Here is a 26,890-nt window from a genome sequence, read left to right on the forward strand (position 1 = left end):
GCACTAAAAATATCCCACATGCGTGAATCTGTAAAAATTAGGAAACTTAAAATTATCTTTTTTTAGGTCCTAAATTTTTGGCCATTTTCAATTGCTCATAGCTCCCAAACGGCTCCGAATCTATCCGGGACCGTCTCACAAGAAATTGTTCTTCTCGTCGCGCTCTTCGACAAATGTGTGACACAAAAAAGTCACATCATGCTCAACCTGTAAGTTGGCAATTTCTACAAAAACGACCTAAAACAACATTTTCTCATTTTTCCTTAATCTACGGGCAGAAACGAGCATCAAAACGATGAAATGTGAAAACTTGGTGTGAAGTAAAAAATATGCTCATCGCCTCAAAATAGCGGAAAGAAGAAGGGGGACTAGAGAGCAACCTTATTTAACCGAACGTGTGAGCTACGGTGCCCTCCAAGAAGTCCAGTCAACTCTGTCATAAGCCTTCTCAAAATCAAGGAGTATTACGAGATCCTCTCCTCGGAGACGTGCAAGGGCAGACTGTAAGGTGTAGTGGAAGTGAATGTTGAACTTTGCTCAAGATGAGTGCTCCGAATTGTGCTCAAGGTTCCTTTTACTTACGGAAGGGAGAACCTTCCGTTCCTCTAGTGAGAGAGTGCAATGGACACAAAGTGGTGAACACTGTGAATGAAGGTGCTGAGACTGAGAGATAGAGAGAGAAGAGAATACGACACTAGAATGTTGTCAAACCCTCCTCCAAGGGCCCCACTCTCGATGGCGAGAGTGGTCTACTATTGATTGCACAATCTGGTACAAGATGCTGATGCAAACCTTTGTGATGCTATGTCGAGGTCGACGGTGGTGCCGACGATGACGAGACTATGGCTGAAAACTGAATGCTTTGGACTGGTTCTTGTTGGGCTGTTCTTTATCTGCTAAATTCGATGGTTCTTCTGCTGAATTTGCTGTAGCAAACGTTGATCTGGTGCTATGAGAAACGCTGACTTGCTGTTAGTAAAACGCTGATTGTCTGGTCTTAAAAAGCGCTGTCTTGCTGGCTTGGAATCGCTGTAATTCAATGCTGAAAATGCTGTTGTTCCATGCTGAAAAACGCTGGTTCAATGCTTGTCCAAAACGCTGGTATGCTGGTCATGAAAACGCAGACCGAAAAGCTGAGTCTTTAAGGCTGAAAAACTCTGCCTTTACAGGCTGCCGAAATCTCCAAGTTATGGGAATGAAATGCTGGCTTTACCTTGAGGGGGAAACGCCAAGGTTCTTAGGGATCTTGCATGAGAAGATGGTTGTTGAGCAATGCTCCTGCTGCCTCTTTGTGTTGCTAATTGGACTATTTTCTTATTTTTAACGATTAAATCTCTTTTTTAGGATATTTTATTATGTGCACTAAGAATTGTTAAAAAGATTGTAGCTACAGGAATTGCCATCAGGAACGGACAACTCTGATGTGTCATTTGATGGGTGACGGTAAACATCGCGAAGGAGTTTTCATAAGTTTGGTGGAAAGGGCCGGGTTACGAGTGCCTCTGATGCGTCACATGATGGGTGACGGGTGCATCAGTAAGGGGGCATCCCGTAGGCTAAGGAGGAAATCCGAACTGAGTAAGAAAGTACGCGTAAGAACGCAAGCACAAGAATAAAGATGGGTTCAATGAAGCTTTTTACGAAAAGCAGGAACGGTCGCGGGAGGACAAATGTTTTCCCGCGAGGAGTCTGTGTCTGCATTGCATCTGTGTCGTGCCCTGCACCCGGGGACGCCTGGAATGTGTCCGTGTAGCATTGTTTTCATTGACTAAGTGAGTTTTTAAAGTTTGAACAGGTTCACACTTTATTTTATTAAAGTGGCCGGTCACTTTTAAGTGACCGGGCCTTTATTAATAAAATAAAGCAAGTCCTTCCAAAAAAAAGCAACGCTAGAAAAGCTACGCAGAGGGGGGGGCTGAATTTGCGATCTTTCTCTCTCCTCTCTCTAGGAGCGCTGGCTCTGCTTTTTGGGCCTCTATTCATGCCAGGTGCCAGAGCCTATAAAAGGGCAGCAAGCGTTCCAGATTTGATATGCCGGGAGCAACAGGAAGTACTAGCGCTGGGATTTTGGAGTAGAGCATGGCGACAGAATTTGCAAGTGTTCGCGTGACGACTGAGTACGGAGGTCGATTCTCCGAGCAAGAAGCGACAAGTATAAGGTGTTGATACGCTTTGAGAATTGTTGCTTTGTGTGGTTTGTTTTGCAGGAATCTCCCGTCTTACGGGAAAGTACGGCTTTACGTCTAAGTCCCTTACGGGAAAGTACGGCTTCGCGCCTAAGTCCCTTACGGGAAGGAACGGCCTTGTGCCCAAGCCCTTTACGGGAAAGCACGACCTTCGGGTCTAAGATTACAGAACGGAGTGGTTTCCTCGGGTTCTCGTGCTTGTATAAGAATTCTCCCTGAATAAAGAATACTCTTAACGGGGGGGGGGGGGGACCAGCCCATCTTCTGGTCCCCAATACTGTGTCGATCTTCTCCCTTCTCTCATGTTTGCAAAGTATTATATGTTTCAGATTTCTAAGTGCTCGTGTACGCTCCCGTTTTGTGACACTTTGCCAGAACTGCTAGTGCTAGGTTTCCTTATATATTTCCCTACTCAATTTGCTCTACCTAGCTTCCCAACAAAAGTCACTTAATAAATAAGTGAAAAATGTCAAAAGTAGGGAAAATAGGTTTAATGCACTGGAAAAATGCTCTTGATGGGTTCTGATGGAAATCTGATGATCATGTTGTGTGCAACCAGAGGATATGCATCTACTCTAAGTGTCTGGACATGTACGGTCTGCGAACAGACTCATAAAAGTGACAAATCACTTCCTATTGCAGATTCTCGGCGACAGTACAACCTCAGATCAGCCCTAGCGTTAGCAGATTCCCTCGCAGATAGCAGATCAGCCCTAGCGGTAGCAGACTCCACAGTGACAGCAGAATTCAGCCCTAGTGTTTTTGGAGCAGCAGGACATTCAGCGTTTTGCAATTCCATCGCGACAGATTCAGCCCTAGACTCAGCGTTTTTAGTTTTTAGCAGTCTGACATCGCAGAAGAAGTCCCGAAACTTGCGGATCTCACCTTCTCGTAGCAGTTCCTCGCGGCACGGTGGGATCCATCGAAGTTTACAGTTTCAGCCGGGAAAATGCAGATTTCAGCATCTGCGTTTTCAGCGCGTCGTCGTTGCACCGTCGTCGTCGACATAGAGTCAGAATTCAGCAGATAAAAATTTGCAGGTTTCAGCCATTAGCATTTTCAGATTTCAGCCCGTCTCGTTGTCGTCCTCATTGCCGTCGACATCGTTGGCAAGTCCAAGCATTGCAGAGATTTGTGCAATCAATAGTAGACCGCTCTCGCCATAGAGAGTGGGGCCTTCGGAGGAGGGTTTGACAACATTCTGGTGTCGTATTCTTCTCTCTCTATCTCTCAGTCTCATGTACCTTCATTCACAGTGTTCTCCACTTTGTTTGTGTCCATTGCACTCTCTCACTAAAGGAACGAAAGGCTCTCCCTTCCCTAAGTAAAAGGAACCTTGAGCACAGTTCGGAGCACTCATCTTGAGCAAAGTTCAACATTCATTCCGTTGAACCTTACATTAGCTTCACTAGAAAAAGTATCAACTAAACCATCATTCTTTTGAACAATCACATCATTATCCTGCAAATCATCATGCTCGTGAGAAATCACATCTTGATCATGCAAATCATCATGCTTTGGAAAAGAAGAGATTGAGAGAGTCTCTTTCTCCTGATCCTTTGCAATCTGTGTAACAAACTGCTGACGTGTCAAAGCTTGAAGAATGGAGCTACCGGCCGAGGGGCCTAAACCCTAAGAAGAACAAGTAACAGAAGAAGTGTTAGCAGAAAACCCTAACCCTAATTTCTGCCAAAAACCCTAACTGCTGAAACCCTAATTCTGAAAACCCTAACCCTAAAACCTGCAAACCCTAATTCTGGAAACCCTAACCCTAAAACTGCAACAGCGTGGCTGATTTCTGAAAATTGCGCTGGCATGATGATGTGGCAGGTTGTACCGATTTTCGTGATTTACGCTGGCAGCTTTTGGCATTGCTTTTTGGACCAGAAGCTTTTGAGTTTGAAAGCTTTTCATGTAAACTGCTTTTTAGGCCAAGGGCCTTTAAATATGAGGCTAGGGCTCATTCTCTGGCATGCTTCCTCGAGAAGGTGCAGAGTCTGGAGTACCGGCTTGTATTTGATGATGCAATATAAAGAAATACCGAAAGGGGCGCCAAGGTTTGGGGCCAATACTCTCTGGGGTGGAATTCCGCCACTTCGTGTCGCGTGTGGTCTCTCTCTTTCAGTTCAGTTGTTATTGAAGTGCTAAAAGTCTGTTCAGTTTGCTCTTTTCTATTGGCACGTTGCGCGCGCCTTGTGACAGTGGTATCAGAGCATCAGGCGTGTGCTTTTCTGAAAGCATACCGGTCCTACAAAACAGCGACAGAGCTTTTGGAATTTGATTTGAGGTATCTTCGCCCTTCAACCTGAACTTATTAGCCACTCCCACCCTTACTTCATCGCGCATCGGACGTGCTCCCGTCCTCACCGCAGCGTCTTACAGGGCATAAGCCAATTAAGATCACTTGTAAGAGAAGGATCCAGATTTGTTTCAAGTCACTGTTTTTCTCAGAAGTAGTGCCATGCAGATGTTGATGTCTACAGCTACCAAGCAACATACTCCAAGTACTTGGCAAGCTTTCAAATTTTTTTTTGCCCAAAGTTATATGGTTTCTGACATCTTCCTTCGGAGTGCAACTTCTGGCAGAGTGGGGTATCCTGAATGCTTGCCATGGAATCCCTAGCAGATTATAATTTGAAGTTTCTCGACATCTCCCAGTAGATGTCTCTTCATGATCAGATGACCTTGGAGGTTCGGTGTGATTGCTATCTCTTGGGACTACCATTGCCGCCAAAGAAACACTGTCTGTCCAAGAGCTGATGGACCATGCTGTGCTCGGCTACGACCTCATGGAAGGAACCTAACCCTAATTTTTGATGCAAGTTTCAAGATGAAAAGTCAATCGACTTTTTGAGCTCGACTGATGTTGAGATTGCTTTTTAAGTTTGAGTTCTGTTTGATTTTGTTTGATGATCCTGTTTGGAATTTGTTTGAAATGGATGGTATTTGTTTTGAACTTGTTTTGGTGCCGATTTGAAATGTTTGACTCTGGTTTCAATACTGGTTTCATTGATTGGTGATTTTTAGTCCTGGGTGGAGAAGTGAGAATTACTATTTTGGTATTGTTTGAACCTCGGAACGACGCAGGCCGATGCCTGGGGAGCGTTTGGTTGTATGCTTGAACGTCCGAGCGATACAGACTGTGGTTTGGGGAGCGTTTGGTTGTACAGTCCTCTGAGCTCATGGCCCGGACCTTTTTAGGTTATTTGCGGGGGGAGTGACGAGGTAGTCGTTGAGTAGCTTCATAGCGCAAACCGTTTGTCTGGGGCGAGTGCTCAACGGCGCTGTTTGTTGTGTCTTGTAACATGCATATGTAAGCATTTGTGTTGCATTGTGATGTGCCAATTACTGAATATTCCTAATTGGATGAGATTACCTGGGTATGTAATTTTAGTGCATCAAGACACCCGTGGAAGATCGGTACTGTCTGGGTGTGATGGCTAATTTTACTACGCCGGAATATCAAGAGTTCCGATCTGGACGAAAGGAGAAGCTAATTCCTTGATCAAAACAGCCGAGAGGAGAAGCTAACTCCTTGATCAAAAGAGCAGAAAGGAGAAGCTAACTCCTTAATAAAAAGAGCAAACTGAATGTCCCTCGGAATGACCCTCGGAAATTTTTGAGCTAACTTGAGTTGTTTTGCAGATATGCTGTAATCGAGGACGATTACTCTCTTTCAAGAAGAAGAGATGTAACAAACTGCTGATGTGTCAAAGCCTGAAGAACGGAGCTACCGGCCGAGGGGCCTATACCCTAAGAAGAACAAGTAACAGAAGAAGTGTCAGCAGAAAACCCTAAGCCTAATTTCTACCAGAAACCCTAACTGCTGAAACCCTAATTCTAGAAACCCTAACTGCTGAAACCCTAATTCTGAAAACCCTAACCCTAAAACCTGCAAACCCTAATTTTGGAAACCCTAACCCTAAAATTGCAACAGCATGGCTGATTTTTGAAAATTGCGCTGGCATGATGATGTGGCAGGCTGTACAGATTTCCGTGATTTACGCTGGCAGCTTTTGGCATTGTGTTTTGGACCAGAAGCTTTTGAGTTTGAAAGCTTTTCATGTAAGCTGCTTTTTAGGCCAAGGGCCTTTAAATATGAGGCTAGGGCTCATTCTCTGTCATGCTTCCTCGAGAAGGTGCAGAGTCTGGAGTACCGGCTTGTATTTGATGATGCAATATAAAGAAATACCGAAAGGGGCGCCAAGGTTTGGGGCCAATACTCTCTGGGGTGGAATTCCGCCCCTCCGTGTCGCGTGTCGTCTCTCTCTTTCAGTTCAGTTGTTATTGAAGTGCTAAAAGTCTGTTCATTCTGCTCTTTTCTATTGGCACGTGGTGCCCGCCTTGTGACAATCTGTGCCTACACATTAGAAAAGAGTCGCAACAACTCTTCGCGGTCACGTGCTATGGCTGCCATTCTTTCGTTGTATGTACGCTCTATGCTTTCTGTGTGTTCTGCCTTTCTTTCTGCTTCTCTTGCTTCGCGTTCTAACTTGTCCATCATCATCTTGTCGAAAGCCTCCATAGGAGTTAGTGCAATCCTTGGCGTAGATGGGGAAGGGGGAGGGTCGGAAAAACCTCTTGGTGGGGAGAACTCTTCTTTGCCACTCCCATGCTCACCACCTCAATGCGAAGTATCCATTCCGCTTCGGGTGATGACCATCCACTGAAGTCGTGGGTTCTTAAGTTCACGAGGAACTTGGGTTCTTGTGGGTCTTGGGTTCTTGGGTTCTACTGGTTCTTCGTTAGCTTGCAATCTATGTTGAGAAGGATCTTCTCTTCACCCGAGTTCTGCTCTTTTCCGCGGGCGCACTCCTTGGCGGCCTTGCGCTCACACCAAGGTTGCTTTTTCCCGCCTCACGTCGATTGGCCGGCCGCTAAGTGCTCGGTCCGCTCTCAATGAGTGAAAAGAGGCACAAGGGGAGGCTGGACAAACCATTCTTTCTTGGGTTTCCTGTCACTCTTCAAAAACATGATTAGGAATCGACACGCCCAAGAGGTCTTGGGTTACGTGCGACCACAACAAGCAAATTTTTTTTTGTGGTTCTTGTGGTTCTTTCCTTGAGTGATATAGAACACTGCCAAAGCTCTGATACCAATGTAAGGTGCAACGGAAGTGAATGTTGAACTTTGCTCAAGATGAGTGCTCCGAATTGTGCTCAAGGTTGTTTTTACTTACGGAAGGGAGAGCCTACCGTTCGTTTAGTGAGAGAGTGCAATGGACACAAAGTGGTGAACACTGTGAATGAAGGTGCTGAGACTGAGAGATAGAGAGAGAAGAGAATACGACACCAGAATGTTGTCATACCCTCCTCCAAGGGCCCCACTCTCGATAGCGAGAGTGGTCTACTATTGATTGCACAATCTGGTACAAGATGCTGATGTAAATCTATGTGATGCTATGTCGAGGTCGACGGTGGTGCCGACGATGATGAGACTATGGCTGAAAACTGAATGCTGTGAACTGGTTCTTGTTGGGCTGTTCTTTATCTGCTAAATTTGATGGTTCTTCTGCTGAATTTGCTGTAGCAAACGCTGATCTGCTGCTATGAGAAACGTTGACTTGTTGTTAGTAAAACGCTGATTGTCTGGTCTTAAAAAGCGCTGTCTTGCTGGCTTGGAATCACTGTAATTCAATGCTGAAAAATGCTGTTGTTCCATGCTGAAAAACGCTGGTACAATGCTTGTCCAAAACGCTGGTATGTTGGTCATGAAAACGCAGGAGGTCTTGGAATCGCTGGAAAAGCCGAGTCTTTAAGGCTGAAAAACGCTGCCTTTACAGGCTGCCAAAATCACCAAGTTATGGGACTGAAATGTTGGCTTTACCTTGAGGGGGAAACGCCAGGGTTCTTAGGGATCTTGCGTGAGAAGATGCCTGTCAATGCTCCTGCTGCCTCTTCTGCCAAAACTGCTAGTGCTAGGTTTTCTTATATATTTCCCTACTCAATTTGCCCTACCGAGTTTCCCAACAAAAGTCACTTAATAAATAAGTGAAAAATGTCAAAAATAGGGAAAATAGGTTTAATGCACTGGAAAAATGCTCCTGATGGGTTCTGATGGAAATCTGATGATCATGCTGTGTGCAACCAGAAAATATGCATCTACTCTAAGTGTCTGGACATGCACGGTCTGCGAACAGACTCACAAGAGTGCTAGATCACTTCCTATTCTAGACTGACTTGACTGAACTGAACCTTGGTCATGCTGTAGCTTGTCCACGGACACATAGGGTTGGATGTGCCACGTGACACAGACGCCTCCCAAAAAGTGACAACGATACTACGCTCCTTGACAAAATCTGTATGGGTCTCATGTATAATGCTCTCTAGTAGTGGCTGAATCCTCAAGCTCAGAGCCTTTGCTACGCTGAGATGAGGATGGTGATGGGTCGCCACAATCGAATCTCATCCAAGGAGCCACCCTCCTTGGGAATAAGGTAGATCAAGCCCTCAATCATGCTGTCAGGTATCTCTCCACTGTGCAAATGTACTGAAATGCGTTGCAGAGATCTGAACTAAGCAAGTCCCAATACTCTAGGAAGAAGCTAGGAGTCAAACCATCCTCCTGTAGACAACTACCTCGGGGGAGTGCTCTGAGGGCCTCATGGAGCTCCTCTAGCTGGAGGGGAAGCTCTTGTCTCTGACGCATCTCCCCTCAGTAACAAGGCAAGGTATTTGTGCCCAAATGTGCTCTCTACATGCATCTTGATGCTCTGACTGAGGCTCAGTTGATAGCAAATCATTGTTAAAGTCAGTAGCAACTGCACTCATATCCTCAGGTTCTGAAGCAATTGACCCGTCGGGTCTCCTAAACTGGCTGACACTGGGTGTGGGCATGGCGGGGCCTCACCGTCTCAAAGAACTCCCCAGTAACTCTGTCACCCACCAAGGTCCATTGAGATGCTTGCCGAGGGAAGGCAAACTCATGACGCCGCTCCTCAATGCTAGCCTGTTCCCGTCGAGCGTGTCGCATTTGCTCCTCCAACCAAGGACTGTCTGGGTGATGCTGCTATGTAACAATGCCTCGTCAGAGACGCTTCTCCTCCTCCTTGGCTGTAGCCAAGCGAGCTGCAGACTCTTGGAGAAAGAAGCGACTAAGCTCAACAAGTCCAGAGGCCTCTCTATAAGTAGGGGTGTCATGCGTATCCAAGCTCTCTGTCCAAAGTGCTTCCACTCGCTCTCTAAGCGTTGGATCCAACAAGATCCTCTCAGGGATGCGCAGCATCGTACTCCCCCTCCTCTATCTGTCAGTCATAGTGAGAATCACTGGCGCATGGTCGGAAAAAGTATCCTCTGCGAGAATACAAACAGATCCACCCATGTCACAGATGTGGTCACTGGCGTAGAAGCGATCTATACGAGATAGATTCGCTCCTCGTACTCTACGGTCAGAGCGAGAGAAAGACAAGTTGTGTGGGGGTCTCACAAAGCGTGAATGCTGCCAAACATCAGAAACCCTCAAGGTCATACATAGATGCTCCCAAGCTGCCAACTCCGCGCACAGTAGCATGGCTACCTCCAATCCTGTTTGAGGGGTCCTCCAACATGTTGAAGTTGCCCTCAATACACCACTGCTCTGCATGCGGCAGAGACTCTACAATATGAGACCAAAACTCTACTCGTGCGCTTGCCACATTGGGTGCATATATGTTCAGGAAGCCCACGAGGCAACCTTGAACCTGCATAGTAATCCACCGAGCCTTGCTTGACACAATAATACCTTTGCCCACAATGGCCTGCTGCCATGAGTTCACAATAATCATACATACCCCTCCCTGGATACCACCAGGTCCAAATGCAGCTGACCAAAATGTCTCATAGCGACCACTCAAAATCGTCTAATGCGGCTCTCACAAAGATGATGCTCTTGAAGCATAAGAATATCAATCTCACCACCCACAAGGCATCGCTGAAGCTCTTGATGCAACCGAGCCGTTGGCGCTGAAAGTGGGGCCCACCTAATCCTTGCACATTCCGTGAGACGATCCTCATGGAGTCAGTGAGAGAAAACCGATGCTGCAAGAGCAGCCAACCTCGCTATCTTCAACGCCGGCTTGGATGGAGAGTGATCCGCATCCGAGCGACCCCGAGATAGTCGCGACTAAAGAGATTGTCCAACTCATGCCCAAGAAGAGCGTGCGGTCCGTAGGGCTACCTCCTCTGTCCAGGAGTCCTCATGTACATATACATAGCATGGTGGGCTTTGCGTGTCAGCAAAAAAGTGTACCACAATGTGTCTCAATCCTACTGTGTCTGGAGGAGTCACCGAGAACTTGGCCAATGGTCACAGAATCCGTAGCAAATCTGTCACCCGTAAGTCTCCCGCGTGATGAGAGAACTCAAGAGCTTGAGTCTGAAGCCAGTTCAACACCGAGTCAAGAGTCCACTCACTCTGGTCTCTACCACACAGAGGGAAAGAGAAACCAACCGCTGTGTCCAGGGCTTCTATCTCTCTAGCTGCTAGGAACAATACATGGACTCTAAGAAAGCCACTTTAAAGTCTAGTGAAGAGTCCCCGAGGAATCGTGTGAAGTCGTAGGCGAGGAAGTCCCATCGATGTTAGATGTCGAAACTCGTCAGTCCTCAAGGGAATGTGGCAAAAGGCGATGTTTGCACCAGAAGGGGGGTCCATAGGAAAGTCTACTCCTCTCTCGCCATGCGGCTCATGGCGAAAGCGCTGCTAAGAGACCTCCTAGCAAACAATGAAGATCCTGTTCCTTGAACCGGCTGTGAGGTAGGAACGGAAGAAACTGATGGAGAAGGGGGGCGGTGACGAGGGGAATGGGGGGAGGGGGAGGAGATGGAGGTGCGGGAGGGGGGGAGGGCGAAGGGGATGTTGGTGGTGAAGCTAGGTGGAGGGGATATCTGTGGGCTCATCCTGTTGTAAGGGGTTGAAACGGTTTCTTGTGGGAACCCACTGCTGCTAGCCTGGTGTAGGACGACTACCGAGGGGACGAATTGGCGTGGTGGTCCTTGGCGACGTCTACCACGGACCTGTTGCCAACCTCCTCTGTCTAGGCACCAGATTCGGAGGAACTTGCCTGAGCTCCCTGTGTCTCTGTTTGCTGTGTCTGGCCAGCCTTAGGAGGCTAGGTCTTGGTTTGTGCCTCCTTCGTGGACAGGCCTTCGCTAGATGGCCCATATGTCGACAAATGAAGCATTGATTCGGGAGACCCTAATACTCCACACCCTCACGGAGCCACCCACCACTCACCGAAGGAAGTAGAACTACCTTCGGAGGGTGTGCGTGTCCCGAACCAGAACGTGTAAGGTAGGTATGCCAACTGCCTCGGCAGCTACTGAAGTTACCGTGTGAGGTGTCTCCAAGACAGTCCCAATCTCTGAGCCAATCCTGGAAAAGAACGGGAGGTGCTCTCTCCTCAAGCCTGGGAAGCAGATTGAGATGGGTAGGTGTGCCTCCTCGACGAGAGCATCGGTAGTCGGATCAAATCCATGGCGCCACTGTCAAAAATGAGCTCTAGCTGCTCGGATGGCAAGGGGGCTCATCGCGATGATGTTGGACGCCATCTCAGAAGTCTCAAACTCTATTTGATAGTAGCCGTGCCCGAGAAGCTGAACGTCGATAATCTTGCCCACCTCTGCTAAAAGGGGGGACCTGGAGGAGATCACGCACCTCCCCTCTACTAGGTCGGGTGCCGATAATCTTGTAGATGACGGAGGTTGCCTGGAGGCGCTCCACCTCTACTGCGAGGCTCGCTTGCTATGTCGGCGAGAGGGCAAGTTGGATGGTAGGCTCTGTAGGGTCGGGCGAGGGAGTCTCTTGAGATTCCCTCTGGGGTGGAGCATGAGCCTTCATCTGTGTGTTGCTGTGGAGGAAAGGGGACTGAATGAAGACAACCCTCTGAGAAAGCTCCGGCGAGCAATGTCAGAAATCCATCACTGTCGAGGCAGAGGCAAAGTGAAGTCTTCTTGGGGCCGGGGGGGGGGCATGAGCCTTCATCTGTGTGCTGCTGTGGAGGAAAGGGGACTGAATGAAGACAACCCTCTGAGAAAGCTCCGGCGAGCAATGTCAGAAATCCATCACTGTCGAGGCAGAGGCAAAGTGAAGTCTTCTTGGGGCCCAGGGGGGGGACAATGTACGAAGCGGGGAGGAGGCGGGCGGCGGGCGGGGGGGCTACATGGGGAAAGGTAGCCAGCAAGGGTTGCACGCGGCAAGGGGAGGGGCGGGCTGAGGATAGGCCGGTAGCGAGCGGGATTGCAAGAGGATGCAGCACGAAGGGAGAGGGAGAGGGGGATAAACGAGTAGGGTAGCGCCAGAAGCTTCGGTGGCCCAAACTGGAGGAGTCCCGATGATTGGTTTTGGTGAGTAGACTCCTGAGAAGGCAACTGATATTCGAGAAACTAGTTCTGACATGCAGAGTCTGAAGGAAGTTTTACAAGTCAGACGTGATGTAGAGAGTGCTGATAAAAAGGGTCTGGAAACAGAAAGTGTTCGGAAAGAACAATCTAACTTTGTATCAAAGGATCCATCAACCAAGAGGTAGAGGAGGCATGCACAGGTGTGGCATTGTGAGGATAGTTTTTCAGAAGGGACGTCGTCTAGTTCATGTAGTATTTCTGAGAATGAGCAGGATGAAATCTATGTAAAGGTGTGCGAAAGAATCCAGAACTTGACTATCGAGCTGGATGACAAAAGGAAGACTTCGCGAGAAGTGGTAAATTTCATGAGGAAGCAAAGGAAAAAGGGTTCGGATGCAATGGCAGTTGATTGGTCTGAGATTAATGATGATGGGGTACCCATCAAGGTCGCATTCAGTTCTAATCCTAAAAATTTAGTACTAAAAGACGATTCGGTGCATTAGTTCGTACATACTGAATCATTTTGTACGAGTCAGTTTTTTGTGCATTATTATCAGATTTTGTTTTCAGATTTTTGACTATTTTAACAGTTTTTGAATCAATTTTTTATGATTTCAGATTGTAATTATCTAATTGTGCATTTTTTCAGGTTTCCTTTTCGAATTAGTAATACGTCAACTTTTACTTTAATATGTATGTCATGTACATATAGTATATATCTACATCTGCTCATATGTATGCATCTATATATTCATACATGCATGCATGCGTGGAAGGACGTGTATGATCAGGCAGGTCAATAGTTGCATACCCTCACTCGCACAATACAGTCACTTAAGCATATAGGCATATGAACAGTCACTTAAGTCATTTATTAATAAGTGACTTTGACATGACATTTATAAAAAGTAGGTAGGGCAAATGGCTAGAAAACCTACAAAAGAGTCACTTGTACTTTAGTTTTAGGACATCAGAACCCTGTACCCGCAGGGGCATCCAACGTCCACATCACCTCAACACCTAGCATTTCCATGGCTAGCACCCAGCATCATCAGCATTTTTGCATCAGATCAGCCAAGTGTTTTGTACCAGATCAGCCCCAGCGTTTTTGAATTAATTTTGTGGCTTGCCCTACGTTTTTGCAGGAGTTCAGCCTTGCGTTTTGCACTAGATCAGCTTTGCGTTTTGCATCAATTCAGCCCAGTATTTTACATCAGTTCATTCCAACGTTTTGCACCAGATCTCATTAGCATCAAGTATTCAGCATTTAGCCATTTTATCAACATTTGTGCAAGTAATCTAAAGCAAGTACTTGCTCTGGCAACAGAGCAAGGGCGCCCTTGAGGGTGGTCCGGACCCGACATGCGGTGTTCTCTCTCTCTCTCTCTCTCTCTCTCTCTCTCTCTCTCTCTCTCTCTTCTTCTTCTCTCTCTCTCTCTCTCTCTCTCGCTTCTTGTCACAAAAATACGGAAGCGTAAACTGACTTTGTACTTCAAATACTCAAGAGAATCAGAGAGGGGGAGAGAAAGCTTGACACTTCATTGGGGACCAGAAGATGGGCTGGTCCCTCCCCATAAAGAGATTATCTTTATTACTAAGGGAGAATCTTTACAAGCACAGGAACGGGGCAATAGCCCGTCCTCTATTCTTTCTTTTCTACTTCTGACTGAGAGAGTGCGAAAGCTACTCTCTGAATACTGAGAGGATTTTCCCTCTGCTATGAGATTTTGGGAAGCTCTCAAAAACGGGAGTCTTATCTTCCACAATACTCAACGGAAGCTCTCGAAAATGAGAGTCTACCTTCCGCTAACTGTGTCCCTTTATGCACAATCATTCCTGCAATAAAAACAAGGGAGAAACACGCAAAATACACGCACACATGCTTGCTGTAATTTTTTGCACATAACCTGAAAATGTTAACTGAGCACGTTCCAATGCCGAAATAGAGACCTTTTTGGCGATGGAATTGCGCTAAACTTAGTGTACGCGTAGTGTAGGTAGAGAAGAACTAGATTCTATAAGAGCTTTGCTGAAATTCATCCTAATAGAGGTGATTAGGGGCTGAAAACAGAGAATTTGCAGCAGCTAGGCGTGGAAGAAAGAGAGTTTCCTTCTACTTTTTCGCGATGAATCTTCCCCTACAGTAGCCTATGATCAAGAGAATCTTGTTCTAGGTGAGGGGAGCTACAAGACTCCACATGCACCACAAGGGATGATGCTCTAGCTTCAATGGAGAGCTCTGATGCGTAGAGCACGCTCACTTTTGGGGGGGTAGGTGCACTGCCAACCTGTGAAGAGAGGGAGGGAGTGCTCCTAAATAGCCAACCAGTGAAGGGGACGCTAGGAAGAGAGAGGGGTGAGAGTGGGAGTGAGAGAGCTAGTTTGCATTGGTAAGTGTGCCACTTGGCACACTTACTTAATAACTGAACCTTTCAACTTTCACATTTAAAAGTTCATAAGCTATTAATGAAATGTGCAAATTGAACCACAACTGCACACATGGATGCAACCAATGAAATGCTAGCTGCTCCCCAGCAAATGCCGTACCGGCACCGCTCTGGCATTACCTGTTCGCACTTGTCCGGCCATTTGGTCAAGCATAAATAATTTAAAAATATTTTAACTAACTTATCCTAAGGTCATAAAATAATTCAGGCCTTAGGGTTACTGTTCCAAGGACCCCATCTCATTCCTGTGCTTGCACTGACGCGCGAGCCTGAAATCTGAGGCTACTATCTACCCTTTCATTGAAGACTCGATTTCCCAATCACTAGGGCTTCAAGGTATTTTCTGCTAGGATCTCCTTGAGGTGCTCTGGCCCAAATTTGGGTGCACCCGAGGCCCTAGAACCGCTAGTTCTATTCTGATGTGCACACAACTAATTAGATAATTATTTTCTCGTAAATAAATTAATTATTTACAAAGTCTGACATTGTTACATCCCTCTTGGTTCTAAACAGTTGACCTCAACTGTAGAACGTCAACATAACTGTGCAATATGTCTGGGTAGTCCTTGAGATCGGACTCAGTCATCCACTTTGCATCTGAAGGGGTGTAATTTTTGAACTTGACTAAATACTTTCGATGTAGGCTCCCGGACTTTAGTTGTCTCTCAGAGTGGTGTATTATCTGTTCAGGTTGAAGAATTTCCTTAGTCTCTTCGACTTCTGGAGGATCTTCTTGTACTTGCGCCATTGGAGGAGGACCAACATATGGTCGGAGGAGACTTACATGAAAAGCATTATGGATGCGCCAATGAGAAGGCAAATCCAATCGAAAAGTCACTTCATTGACTTTATCTTTAATCTTAAAAGGGCCGTTCCGACCTACTTTTTCAATCTAGCTTTCTCAAATTTAAGTAGGACATATTGTCCTTTTTCAAGATTGAGTGTCCTTCTGTGCTTGCCTGCTTTTCTCTTCTGTTGCTCTTGAGTACAAAGGATCGCTTGCTTTACTTGTTGGTAGACAATATCAATATTGCGTACAAATTCATTTGTGGCGAAGATGTTTTGTTTGGTAACCATAATAGGAAGTAAGAGTGGCTTTCCATAAATAATTTCGAAGGCAGCTTTACCAGTTGAGGAATGTATGGTATTATTATACGCAAACTCAACTAACGGTAAGTATTGTTCCCATTCGGATTGTCTTGCCGAAACATAGCACTTGAGGAGGTCTAAAACAGTGGCATTAGCGATTTCGCTTTGACCATCTGTTTGAGGATGATAAACTGATGAAAAATCAAGCTTAGTTCTCAAGTTCTCGAACAATGCTTGCCAAAATAGACTAGTCATGCAAGGATCTCTATCGCTGACAATAGTCTTTGGTAATTCATGGTGTTTAAAAATCTGAGCTAGAAATATTCTAGCCATATGATCATCTTTGATGGTCTTCTTAACTGGAAGGAAATATGCTTGATTACTAAATCTGTCTACTATAGTCCAGATTGCATCATTTCCATTCTTGGATCTAAGATCCATAATAAAATCCATGGCAATACTTTCCCATGGCGTGCTTGGCACAGGGAGTGGTTGAAGCGTGCCATAAACTTTATGTTTGTCATATTTCACTTTTTGGCATACTAAACACTCGCGTACATATTTTTCAATATCCGCCCGGATGTTGGCCAAAAGAAATATCTTTCGAGGACACTAGTGGTAGCAACAATTTCCCGATGCGCGGCATAAGGAGAATTATGTGCTTCATCCATCACCTTCTGTTGTAAGGGCTGAGCTATGCATATTGCTTGTTGACGATAGAGGGTATTATCCCTAATGGAATAAGGTGGCCTTGAGTGACCAGCTTGAAGATTTGCCCAAATTGTAGCCAAGTCTGTATCTTGAGGATACATCTCACTAAGAGATTCTAGTTCCTCATGATAGATAGTTGTCATGGCATTGATCTTTGGATGCCTAGAGAGAGCATCTGCAACTGCATTCTTTGTGCGAGAAGTGTGTAAAATCTGAAAATGGAATAGTGAAAGAAAGTTGGCCCACCTCATCTGCTTTTGAGATAATTTTCTCTGTGTGAGAAAGTAACGAAGACTCTGATGCTCTGTCTTGATTATAAAGTCAGCTCCTAACAGATAATGTTTCCAAATGGAAAGAGCATGAATTACTGCCATTAACTCTTTCTCATAAATGGAAGCATGTAACTCTGCATCTTTAAGGCACCGACTTTCGTAGGCTATGGCGTGACTCTCTTGGTTCAAAACTGCTTCTACACAATCTCCAGATGCATCACAGTACACCTCGAAAGGTTTGCGAAGATCAGGGACGGTGAGAACAGGTCCATGACTGAGTAGATACTTAAGCTTTTCAAAAGCTTGTTTTTATCCAAGCCCCCAATGGATGGAATCCGCTTCTTTGTCAAATCATGGAGAGGACCCACTATGGCGGCAAAGGCTCGAATGAAACGCCGATAATAGGAACAGAGGTCGAGAAAACTCTGTACGTCATGTACTGTAGTTGGTGTAGGCCATTCTACAACTGCTTGAATCTTATCATGCTCCATTCTCACCTGGTTGTGAGATACTATATGGCCCAAGTAGTGAATTTCTCTTAGAAAGAACTCACTCTTCTTAGCATTCACAAATAATTTGTGTTTGCGTAATTCTTCAAACACTAATGCGAGATGCTTATAGTGTTCGTCTTCCATCTCGGAGAAGATTAAGACGTCATTGAAGAAAACTCCTGTAAATCTTCTATGTGAGTGAAGATTCTATCCATCATTTTGTTGAGTGTGACTGATGCATTAGTGAGTCCAAAAGGCATAACTAAGAATTCATACAACCCGAAGGTTGTTCTAAATGAAGTCTTATGCACATCATGAGGAGCTATGCGGATTTGATGATACCCGCTCTTCAAGTCTATACGACACTTGCTCCTTGTAACTTATCAAGAATGTCATCAATCCGAGAGATTGGGAATCAATTCTTGATCGTGATCTTGTTTAAAGATCTATAGTCTATGCACATGCGGAGTGTGCCGTCCTTTTTCTGTACTAGCAAGACAGGTGAACAATATGGAGAAGTACTAGGCCTTATTAAGCCCTTCTCCAAAAGTTCATTAACTTGCTTGAGGATTCCTCTTGTTGGATTAGACTAACTCGATAAGGGGGACTGATTTGGAGGAGAACTTCCTAGGATCAAATCAATTGTATGATCCTCAGGTCGAGAAGGTGGGAGTTCATTTGGAAGTTCATCTGCAAAACAATCTTCAAAACTTTCTAATAACTTAATTCTTTTTTGCTCTAAAGAGGAAGAAAGTTGTGAAGTAGACACATCTCTCTCTCTCACTCTTACAAAAATTAAGTACGTTGAAACACACTTTTTCATTACTTTCTTGAGTGCAATGTGATTGGCAATGGGGATGCGCCAATCACCTGCATCTGCAAGTATAAGATATTGCTTTCCTTTATGATCAAAGGATAAAGTTTTCTGAACATAGTCAGGAATGGGATGTATCTTGTAGTGCCAAGGCATCCCCAAGATAACATCACACGCTTCAAGTGAAGCTAGTAAGAAAGACACTTGATCTTTGTAGTTGTCGACCTTTAAATTCAACTTCCCTATGATTGGAGTAGAACTGGAGTTTTGCCCTTTGAAAGCAGATTGTGCTTGAATAGAAACTCCAAAACGGTTGGGCTGTAAATTCAGGTCATCAGCTAGCTTTGTAGAGATGAAATTGTCTGTACTGCCAAGATCAAACAGAATAAGAGCCCGTTGGTTATTGATGCTACCCCATGCTTTGAGAAGAGCTCTTTCTTTTCCATCCTTGGTTGTATTCCTCTGTACATCTGGGACTGCATTGGAAGAAGGTGGTTGGGGGTTTTGGTAGGGCAATCACCCTTCATATGTCCAATTTGTCGACACTTGAAGCATCTTCCTTTGCTGATGTAGTTTCTCAATTCAGCAGGAGAGAGATATTTTCCTTTCTTGGGCTGATTTGGCTTTCCTTCTGTATAGGAGGCGATTCTTTTCTTCTTTTGAGAAGAAGTAGAGGTAAATTGTTCATGGAGAGCCTTCTGCTTTGCATGATAGGTGCTTTGCTCCATCTTCCTGGGAGTTCCCTTGTCATGTATTCCATCAGCTATGTGAGCTGATTCCATAAGTATCTGCAAGTTACCTCGAGGGTAAAGCTTCATAGCCTTTTGCAAGGCTTCATGCAATTCTGCTTCAAACTTGCGCATCTTCTCCGAATCTTCAATCTTTTTGAATGGGGTGACTTTCAAGAGAACGTCCCAAAACCTATCCACATAGCGTGAAACAGTTTTGTTCTCTGTCGAATTTTACATCTTTGTCACCTGACTTGAATGTTTTCTCCTTGTGGTGCTTCTTCTTATGGTGCTCCTTCTTTCTATGCTTAGACTCCTTGTGGACATGATTCCTTTCCCTTGAATGCACTTCCTGCTGCGACGGATCGTCAAGAAACATGTCTTCTGGAGCGACCATGTCATCCACATCCTTCATGAAAGAAAACTGAGGAGAATCAGGAGGATCCTGCTCTTGGACCTTTGGATTAAACCGCATATGACGTTTTGGAGGTTTCCTATGTCTCTCGTGCATGCGGGAGGTTCAAATTAAAGGATCTTTCTTTGGTTCTTGCGTCTTTGGGTTTTGCGGGATTTCTCTCGATCCCATCTGCACTTTCTCCTTTCCTTTTTCAAAGGTATGGAGAATCTTTTGGACTTCTGGATGGGAGAGAGCTTTTTGTAACTTTGCCACTTGCTGTTGAAGGATAGAGAACTCTATTTCACATCCTTCCATTTCTGCAGTCTGCCGAGAGTCGTCAATCCTTAAGAAAGAGAGAGATGACCTTGCTTTGATACCACTGTCACAAAAATACGGAAGCGTAAACTGACTTTTTATTGTACTTCAATTACTCAAGAGAATTAGAGAGGGAGAGAGAAAGATTGACACTTCATTGGAGACTAGAAGATGGGCTGGTCCCCCCATAAAGAGATTATCTTTATTACTAAGGGAGAATCTTTACAAGCACAGGAACAAGGCAATAGTCCGTCCTCTATTCTTTCTTTTCTGCTTTTGACTGAGAGAATGCGAAAGTTACTCTCTGAATATTGAGAAGGTTTTCTCTCTGCTATGAGATTTTGGGAAGCTCTCGGACACCAATGTACATTGAAATGGTTGAGCAAAAGTTATGGATGACAAAGCTTCAATATGACACACCATTGGAAACTAAATGGGAAGCTTTCAAGAAAGTTATTTGTTCTTGTGCCGAAGAATGCTTTGCCATAAAGCATCTCCATGGTATCAACAAACACAACTATCAAAGTTATTTGTATACATACAAGGCTTTGATTCAAAAGAAGAGAAGAAGATGGAAAGTAAAGCAACAACTTTTTCAAGTCCAAGAAAAGACACATGCATGTGGAAGATTTTGGAGAAACTTGAGAGGCAAGCGGGTGGTAACTTTAGTCTTGTGGATATGTACACACATTGTAGGCAATTATATGAGCAAGCAAATGCTGAAAGATTGTCATTTTATGGTTCACTTCCATGTATGCTTTCTTTTTTTAATATTGGGGATGTATGCAGTGGGCTTGAAAAGTTGGCCACTTGCAAAGCGGGAGATCTTCAAGGTATCAAGCCGGAGATGATCAAATGGACGGGAGATTTTATCCAGGAGTAGATGTGTGATATGTTCAACCTTGTACTTCAACATGATATGCCTTATGATTAGAGTACTAATTAGGTGAAGCCTTTCCATAAAGGAGGGGATGTAAAGAATGTAAACAACTACTAGACTATAATGATTGGGTCTCTTATGGAAAAGTTGTTTGGGTACATAATGAAGATGAAATTGAGTGATTGGGTTGAAGAGAATGATAAGCTTGCAAAAAGACAAGCGGGTTTTCGTTGTGCCATAGCACCATTGATCATCTTGTCACTCTTCATGTTCTCATGGAGGAAAGTCGGTAGAAAAGCAAGCAATTGTATTGTTGTTTTGTTGACTTTAAGAAAGCCTTTGATATGATTCCACGTAACAATTTGTGGAGAAGAATGAAAGAATTACAAGTGCAAAGTGAGTTTATGCTTGTGGTTTCTCGAATCTATGAGAAGGTGATTTATCAATTGCGCATGGGAAGAGAAATTTCAGAAATTTTTGTAAGCACTATTGTGGTTAAACAAGGATGTCCGTTGTCACTAACTCTCTTTGGTCTATGCATCGATTAATTGAAACAAATGGTACTTTTTATGCAAGAAAAAGACATTGAAGAGGTCACTATTTGCAATGCGGTAATCATGCTTTTGTTGTATGTGGATAACATAGTGCTTTTAGCACACACTTTAGAAGATGCACAAAAGCTTATGGTTGTCCTTGCGAACTTTTGTTTGCATAGTGGGTTGCTTGTGAATGAATCCAAAACAAAGGTTATGCTTGTGAAAACCAACCACGGAGAAGCCATGCATTATGTACAACAATGAGACACTTGAAGTTGTTGAGAGCTTTAAGTACCCTGACCTTGAGGTTCTGTCCAATCACAAGTGGCATGAATGTGCTATGCGTCGTTTGGAAGCGAAAAAGAGAGCATATTATGCATTTGAGAGCATGTGTAATGCGGGAAACATCAAGTGTTGGGTTCTTAAGAAGTATATTTTTGATGCATTGGTGACATCGGTTCTTCTTTATGGAGTTGAAGTGTGGGGCGAGAGCATCTCAAAGTCTACTTGGAAAGAGTTTGAGAATGTTCAAAAGCGTTTTCTTACAAACTTTCTCCAAGTTAAGACACAAACACCATATATGCTCCTACTGCTTGAGTCGGGATCTCTTCCAATTGAGGTTATGGGCATGGAAAGGGTTTTGGAGTACATGATAAAGATGCGTCAAAACCCCTCACATCGACTCCCTACAATTGCATGGGAAGCAAGCAAAAAAGTTCAAAAGACGCATAAAAGCAAGATCTTGAGCACGGGATGGATGCAAGACATAAAGAAGTGGTTTGGGAGATGGGATGCATTACACTTGCTACATGATGCTTCAATTGACTCCCAAGTGAATGAAGCTTTTCTACAATGCCAATGTATTACGGCTTGGGAGAAATCCGGTGGGTCACGCTTCATACATTACACCGCCCATATTGCCCCCAACTACAAAACCATGTTCTTCGCTGAAAGAGGAAAGCGTACTCACACGTACATGCTTGAGTCTATCCCCTTGTCGGCGATACGCACTATTGCAGCCATTCGGCTGAGCTCCCATTTTCTTCAATGCGAGATAGGGCGTTGGGGCAATGGAGAAGAGTCAAATCGACTCTGCTCATTATGCTCACTGCAAGTTCGAGAGTCCGAGTACCACACACTATTAGAGCGCTCAGCTTTTGGTCACATCCGAACTTGCTTCTCTCACATTTTTAGCCATGACTTAGACCTACACACTTCCCCCTCCCAGCCACAGTGTGGGCTCTCCATTGTGACTCTCATCACCACAATTTTGGAGCATCGAGAGTCACTCATCAGCCATACACATACTACATCACATGTAACTTTGGTCCCATAGGTCATATTTGACCTATGAGGATGATAATAAAATCTATCTATCTCTCTCTCTCTCTCTCTCTCTCTCTCTCTCTCTCTCTCTCTCTCTCTCTCTCTCTCTGTGCGCCTCTCTCTTCATTGGGTTGAGTTCAGTTTCTCTCAAGTAAAGGAACCTTGTTTGTGCAAAGTACTAGATCTGAGTTAAAATCCTTAAACCCTTCACCGCTACACGTGACACCACGCTTCGACTCTTGGCCCTTGGCAACTCTGCCTGCACACTCAAATCGGTGTGGTTTGGTGGTATGGGACACCAGCCCTTGTGGTAGAGGCTAGCCTGCTGGTTGCAGGCTCCCAGGATCGGTAGTGAGCCCCTGTTGGCTCTATGGCTAGGAGGTGAGCCTAATGTCTGCCCTCTATGGTTCAAAATGGTTTCTTGTAGGAGCCCACTGCTGAGCTAGCTGCCCATTGCAAGGTCCAGGATGAGGTCTTTTGTGGCCCCATTGATCAGGTCCACTACGGCCAACCCATGTTGTCCCGAGCAACAGAGGTCGTAGCCTAAGTGGCAGCTGAGGGAAGGACCTTCTACTGCTAATCTTTTGGAAGAAGAATCTCCTTCGAGGGGGATCTGGGGGTCATGAATTAAAACCTGAATTGTTGGTATACTTGCCACTGGCGGAAACTGTCGCAATTTCCTGAGGGTCTCAATGAAAGTGCCAATCAAATCCCCCATCCGAGGCAGAAAGGGAAGGTACTCTTGGTGTAAGCCAGAGAAACAGACTGACACGGGGAACTAGTCTCCTTGGACGTCCCCTTGACTACACGTGTTATCGTCTGAAGTATGCCCTTGAGGCTCATCTGAAGTACCTTGGCCACCATAGATTGCACTTGTAGCAGGCCTTCTTGATTGGAGAATTATAGGAGAAGGTTTATGTGGAGTTATCTCCCAGTTTTGTTGCACCATGCAAGGTTTAGAGGTTGCAAGAGACCCAAAGTAAGCTACTCAACTGCTGAGTCAGAATAGTGATGGTTTCTTCCTATGACATGGCTTTTGCCTTTCATCTATTAATCCAGGTCTGTATATCTATGAAGAGAGTGGGCTTGTGACGCTTGTTGTCCTCTATGTTAATGATCTTGTCCCAACAGGTAGCCATAAATGATGGCCTTTTCTGAACTTCCGACTTTTACTACTCTTCCATTTATCAATATTAATAAGAGTGTGGTTTGTGCCGACGATATGCCACACCTATTTTGTCAAGCGCATGGAGGCTTTGCCCAGATAACACTGATTATTGGTCCTGTTAGTGAGTTTAAGGCCAAGCTTGTGTTTGTGTCGATCTGCAAGAAGAGGTTTGAGGGGGAGGCAGTGCTCACATATTCCTGTTTGTAGTGTATATTTCCTGATTGAAAAAGAAAAATCCCGGTTGTAATTCCATTGGATCCTGATTTCAAGGTAAAAATTGGGCATTTTAGTCTGAGAATAGATTTTGGCATAAATCCTGGTTGTTTTGACTAGTTTGCCCTTAAAATTGTCTATTTAGGCTCATTGAGTCTGTTTGTGCAAAAGTCTTTTCTTTTCTTCCATTGCCATTTCTGTCTCTCTTACAGGATACGGTTGTTGTTCGCAGATCTTGGGAACAAGTGCTGGGGGAACATCAGAAATTGTTGACAACTATACGAGCGGACTTCTTCACCCAGTTGGAGTAGATGGTGTTCATGCACTTGCTCAACATATTAGAACATTCTTAGGAAACGCAACATTGAGACATGACATGGGATTGAAAGGAAAAGAAAAAGTCAAACAAAGATATCTGAAGGAAACCATGTATGAAGACATAGCGTCACTGTTTTCAGCTTCATGAAGAGTGCCAGGACTGTACAAAGGTTTTGATTGTTTAGGAAAAAAGTCGGTATCATTCCTGTGCTGATACAGGCTCAAAGGTAGGTCAACAGCTTTGTATAGTTTTGAGCTTCATAGCTACTACAACAGACTTTCCCCATCTCTCTCTCTCTCTCTCTCTCTCTCTCTCTCCACCCCCTTCCAATTAATGATTGCTCCCAAAACAGAGAATGTTGATATTGCATAACTTTGCCAAACTACCTCCCAAAACAAAGAATATTGACTTTCAAAACCAGAATGTCATGTGACAAAGTGTGCAAGCATCAGAATGTCATGTGACAAAGTATGCTCCTGTAGCACTAATGTGGCAGTGCTTTCATTTGCTTGGTCGGCTTTACCTTTTTGGGGTGCATCCTTTGTCCACCAATGGTACTTTCAAGCTCTATTCTTTGATTCCCCTAAAGTGCTTTAATAGTTTAGACAATTATGAGGCTGTGTGAACTGTCATTCCTACCACTTCTTTGTGTGCTAGGTCGGCCTTACTCTGGGCCTTCCAACTGTTGGCTCGTTCAATTGCAATGTAGGTAATCAGATTTTGTATGTATGTCAAGCCCATGAAGTGGTCTTTCATTTTGCATCTTAATTTATATTCTTTACATAACCTACAGGTACACTTTGGAGTTCCATACCTTGTGCTAGTATAGTTTGGTGAATAGTTCTTTTGTCAGTAAAATGGAATGCCAATCTTGTAGTCAAGCTATGGAATTAGGCTATGTGGGATTAGGCTATGGATGAGGAGATGGTTGCCCTTATGCTAATGAGACATGGGATTTGGTGCCAAGACGTCGAGTATACCCAAGGAGTACAATTCGAAGGTGCACATTATACATTTCACAGTACAGTACTTTGCTAATCGTGATATGAATTCAGCAACATAGTCATGTTCCACAAAAAGTGTAATAATTCGAAGTAAATTTATACCAGTCGATTGACCTCAAGTGGTCCAAAAGAGATGCAATCCTCCATGTAGCTTGTTTAACCAAATTGGTTAAGAGCTGAGATAAAGTGTGAGATCACTACCTTCAACAATGGCGTAGTATAGGAGAGATGAAAAGCCTCCTTACTACAAGCATCCTTCATGCTTCAATTCTTGAATATAAGCCGAGCCTTTTTGTCCGAGTAAAAACCCTTAAATACGTTACCCTTGAGATCATGCATGGAGGAATAGATCACAATGATGATTCTTCCTCCTCTAGGCCCTCACTCTTTAACAAATGTAAACGATTGTTTAGGTGTATAAAGCAAGTGAACGATAAGTCTTTGTTTTTTTGTCAAAAATAAAAGCAATAGTCACAAATAATGTCCACTTAAATAATACAGCATATCTAATGAGCATATTTTGCATGTTTAACTCATATATGGAATGGAGCCTTATTGCACTTAACACAAACGAGTGCTCAAGTCCTTCATAGCATTAATCAATAACTTGGCTAACAATCAATAAAAACCACACACATGAGAGAAGTCTCACATTGATTGATTTGGAAAGAGCCTTAGCAACTTTTCTTCCAATATCTATGTGAAATATTCTTACCACACTCGATTCGCCATCAATAGCAAAGATTGCTTGATTCAATGCTAGAAGAGTTCAAGTATCAAATATTTTAGCACATAGATTTTTAGTGAAATCATAATATGATAAACTTCATTCCCCTTGAAGCAAGCTTGTCTTTTAAAAAGCTTTAGAATCACAAGAATGATGCAAATATTGAAAGTTAGCCTTGAAGGAATGATGCTTGACAACAAGTGTCACTTAGTGATCTCTAATTTGAATTTATGATTATTCGCAAAATCCTACTTTGCATGTGTGACCTCCGTAGTATTAGCATCTTATTCTATTGGTTAATTAAGTATTTATGTCTTTTCAACAATGCCCTTTTATCATCCTTTTTGTAGATTTGCATCATGGATCATCATTTATCTGTGCATGACAAAGTAAAACCAAGCAACATCTAGATCTTTAACTAATTAAAAGAGAAGAGAAGGGATGATTTTTTCAATCGACAAGAGCTTATTTATATTAGTATTAGTTTCAAGAGAGTTACAAATATAAATATAAATAAATAAATAAATATACGTGTATAGAGAGAGAGATAGTTTATAGATAGAGTTGTTTCTATTATTAATCACAATTTTATCCGTGTGCATCTGACATCATCTGTTACATCTTGAGAAAGAATCTAATTACTGACATCATCTGTTACATCTTGAGAAAGAATCTAATTACTTTCCACCTATCATTTATAAAATAAATAATGAATTAGTGTGCCATATATAAATACCACTACATCGTCCACCCATGCTCGTGAAGGATTCACGAAGATGGCATGGAAAATGCATAGAGACTATATCAGGTGTTTGGACATCCACCCTTTTAAGTGCCTTTAGACCCATGCATGGTGATGATGGACAAGGCTATCTAATGCATGCAGCATGGCTGTTCCTCATATCATATTTTTGTAGAGTGATGATGGACAAGGCTATCTCCTGTATG

The 26,890-nt window shown here is 44.1% G+C and overlaps 1 protein-coding gene across 1 annotated transcript in view; it reads left to right on the forward strand.

Moving 5' to 3' along the window:
- Positions 1-24,829, forward strand: part of LOC147436623 (UDP-Glycosyltransferase superfamily protein) — a 71,448-nt gene extending 46,619 nt beyond the window's left edge. Inside the window, exon 4 of the mRNA XM_086489468.1 lies at positions 24,125-24,829. Within this exon, the coding sequence (XP_086345594.1) occupies positions 24,125-24,358 (234 nt within the window). The 3' untranslated portion in view covers positions 24,359-24,829. The remainder of the gene's footprint in view (positions 1-24,124) is intronic.
- Positions 24,830-26,890: the final 2,061 nt, after the last annotated feature.

The sequence above is a fragment of the Adiantum capillus-veneris genome, chromosome 18 (genome assembly GCF_014529385.1).
Source record: "Adiantum capillus-veneris isolate H3 chromosome 18, ASM1452938v2, whole genome shotgun sequence".
Classification (NCBI taxonomy): domain Eukaryota; kingdom Viridiplantae; phylum Streptophyta; class Polypodiopsida; order Polypodiales; family Pteridaceae; genus Adiantum; species Adiantum capillus-veneris.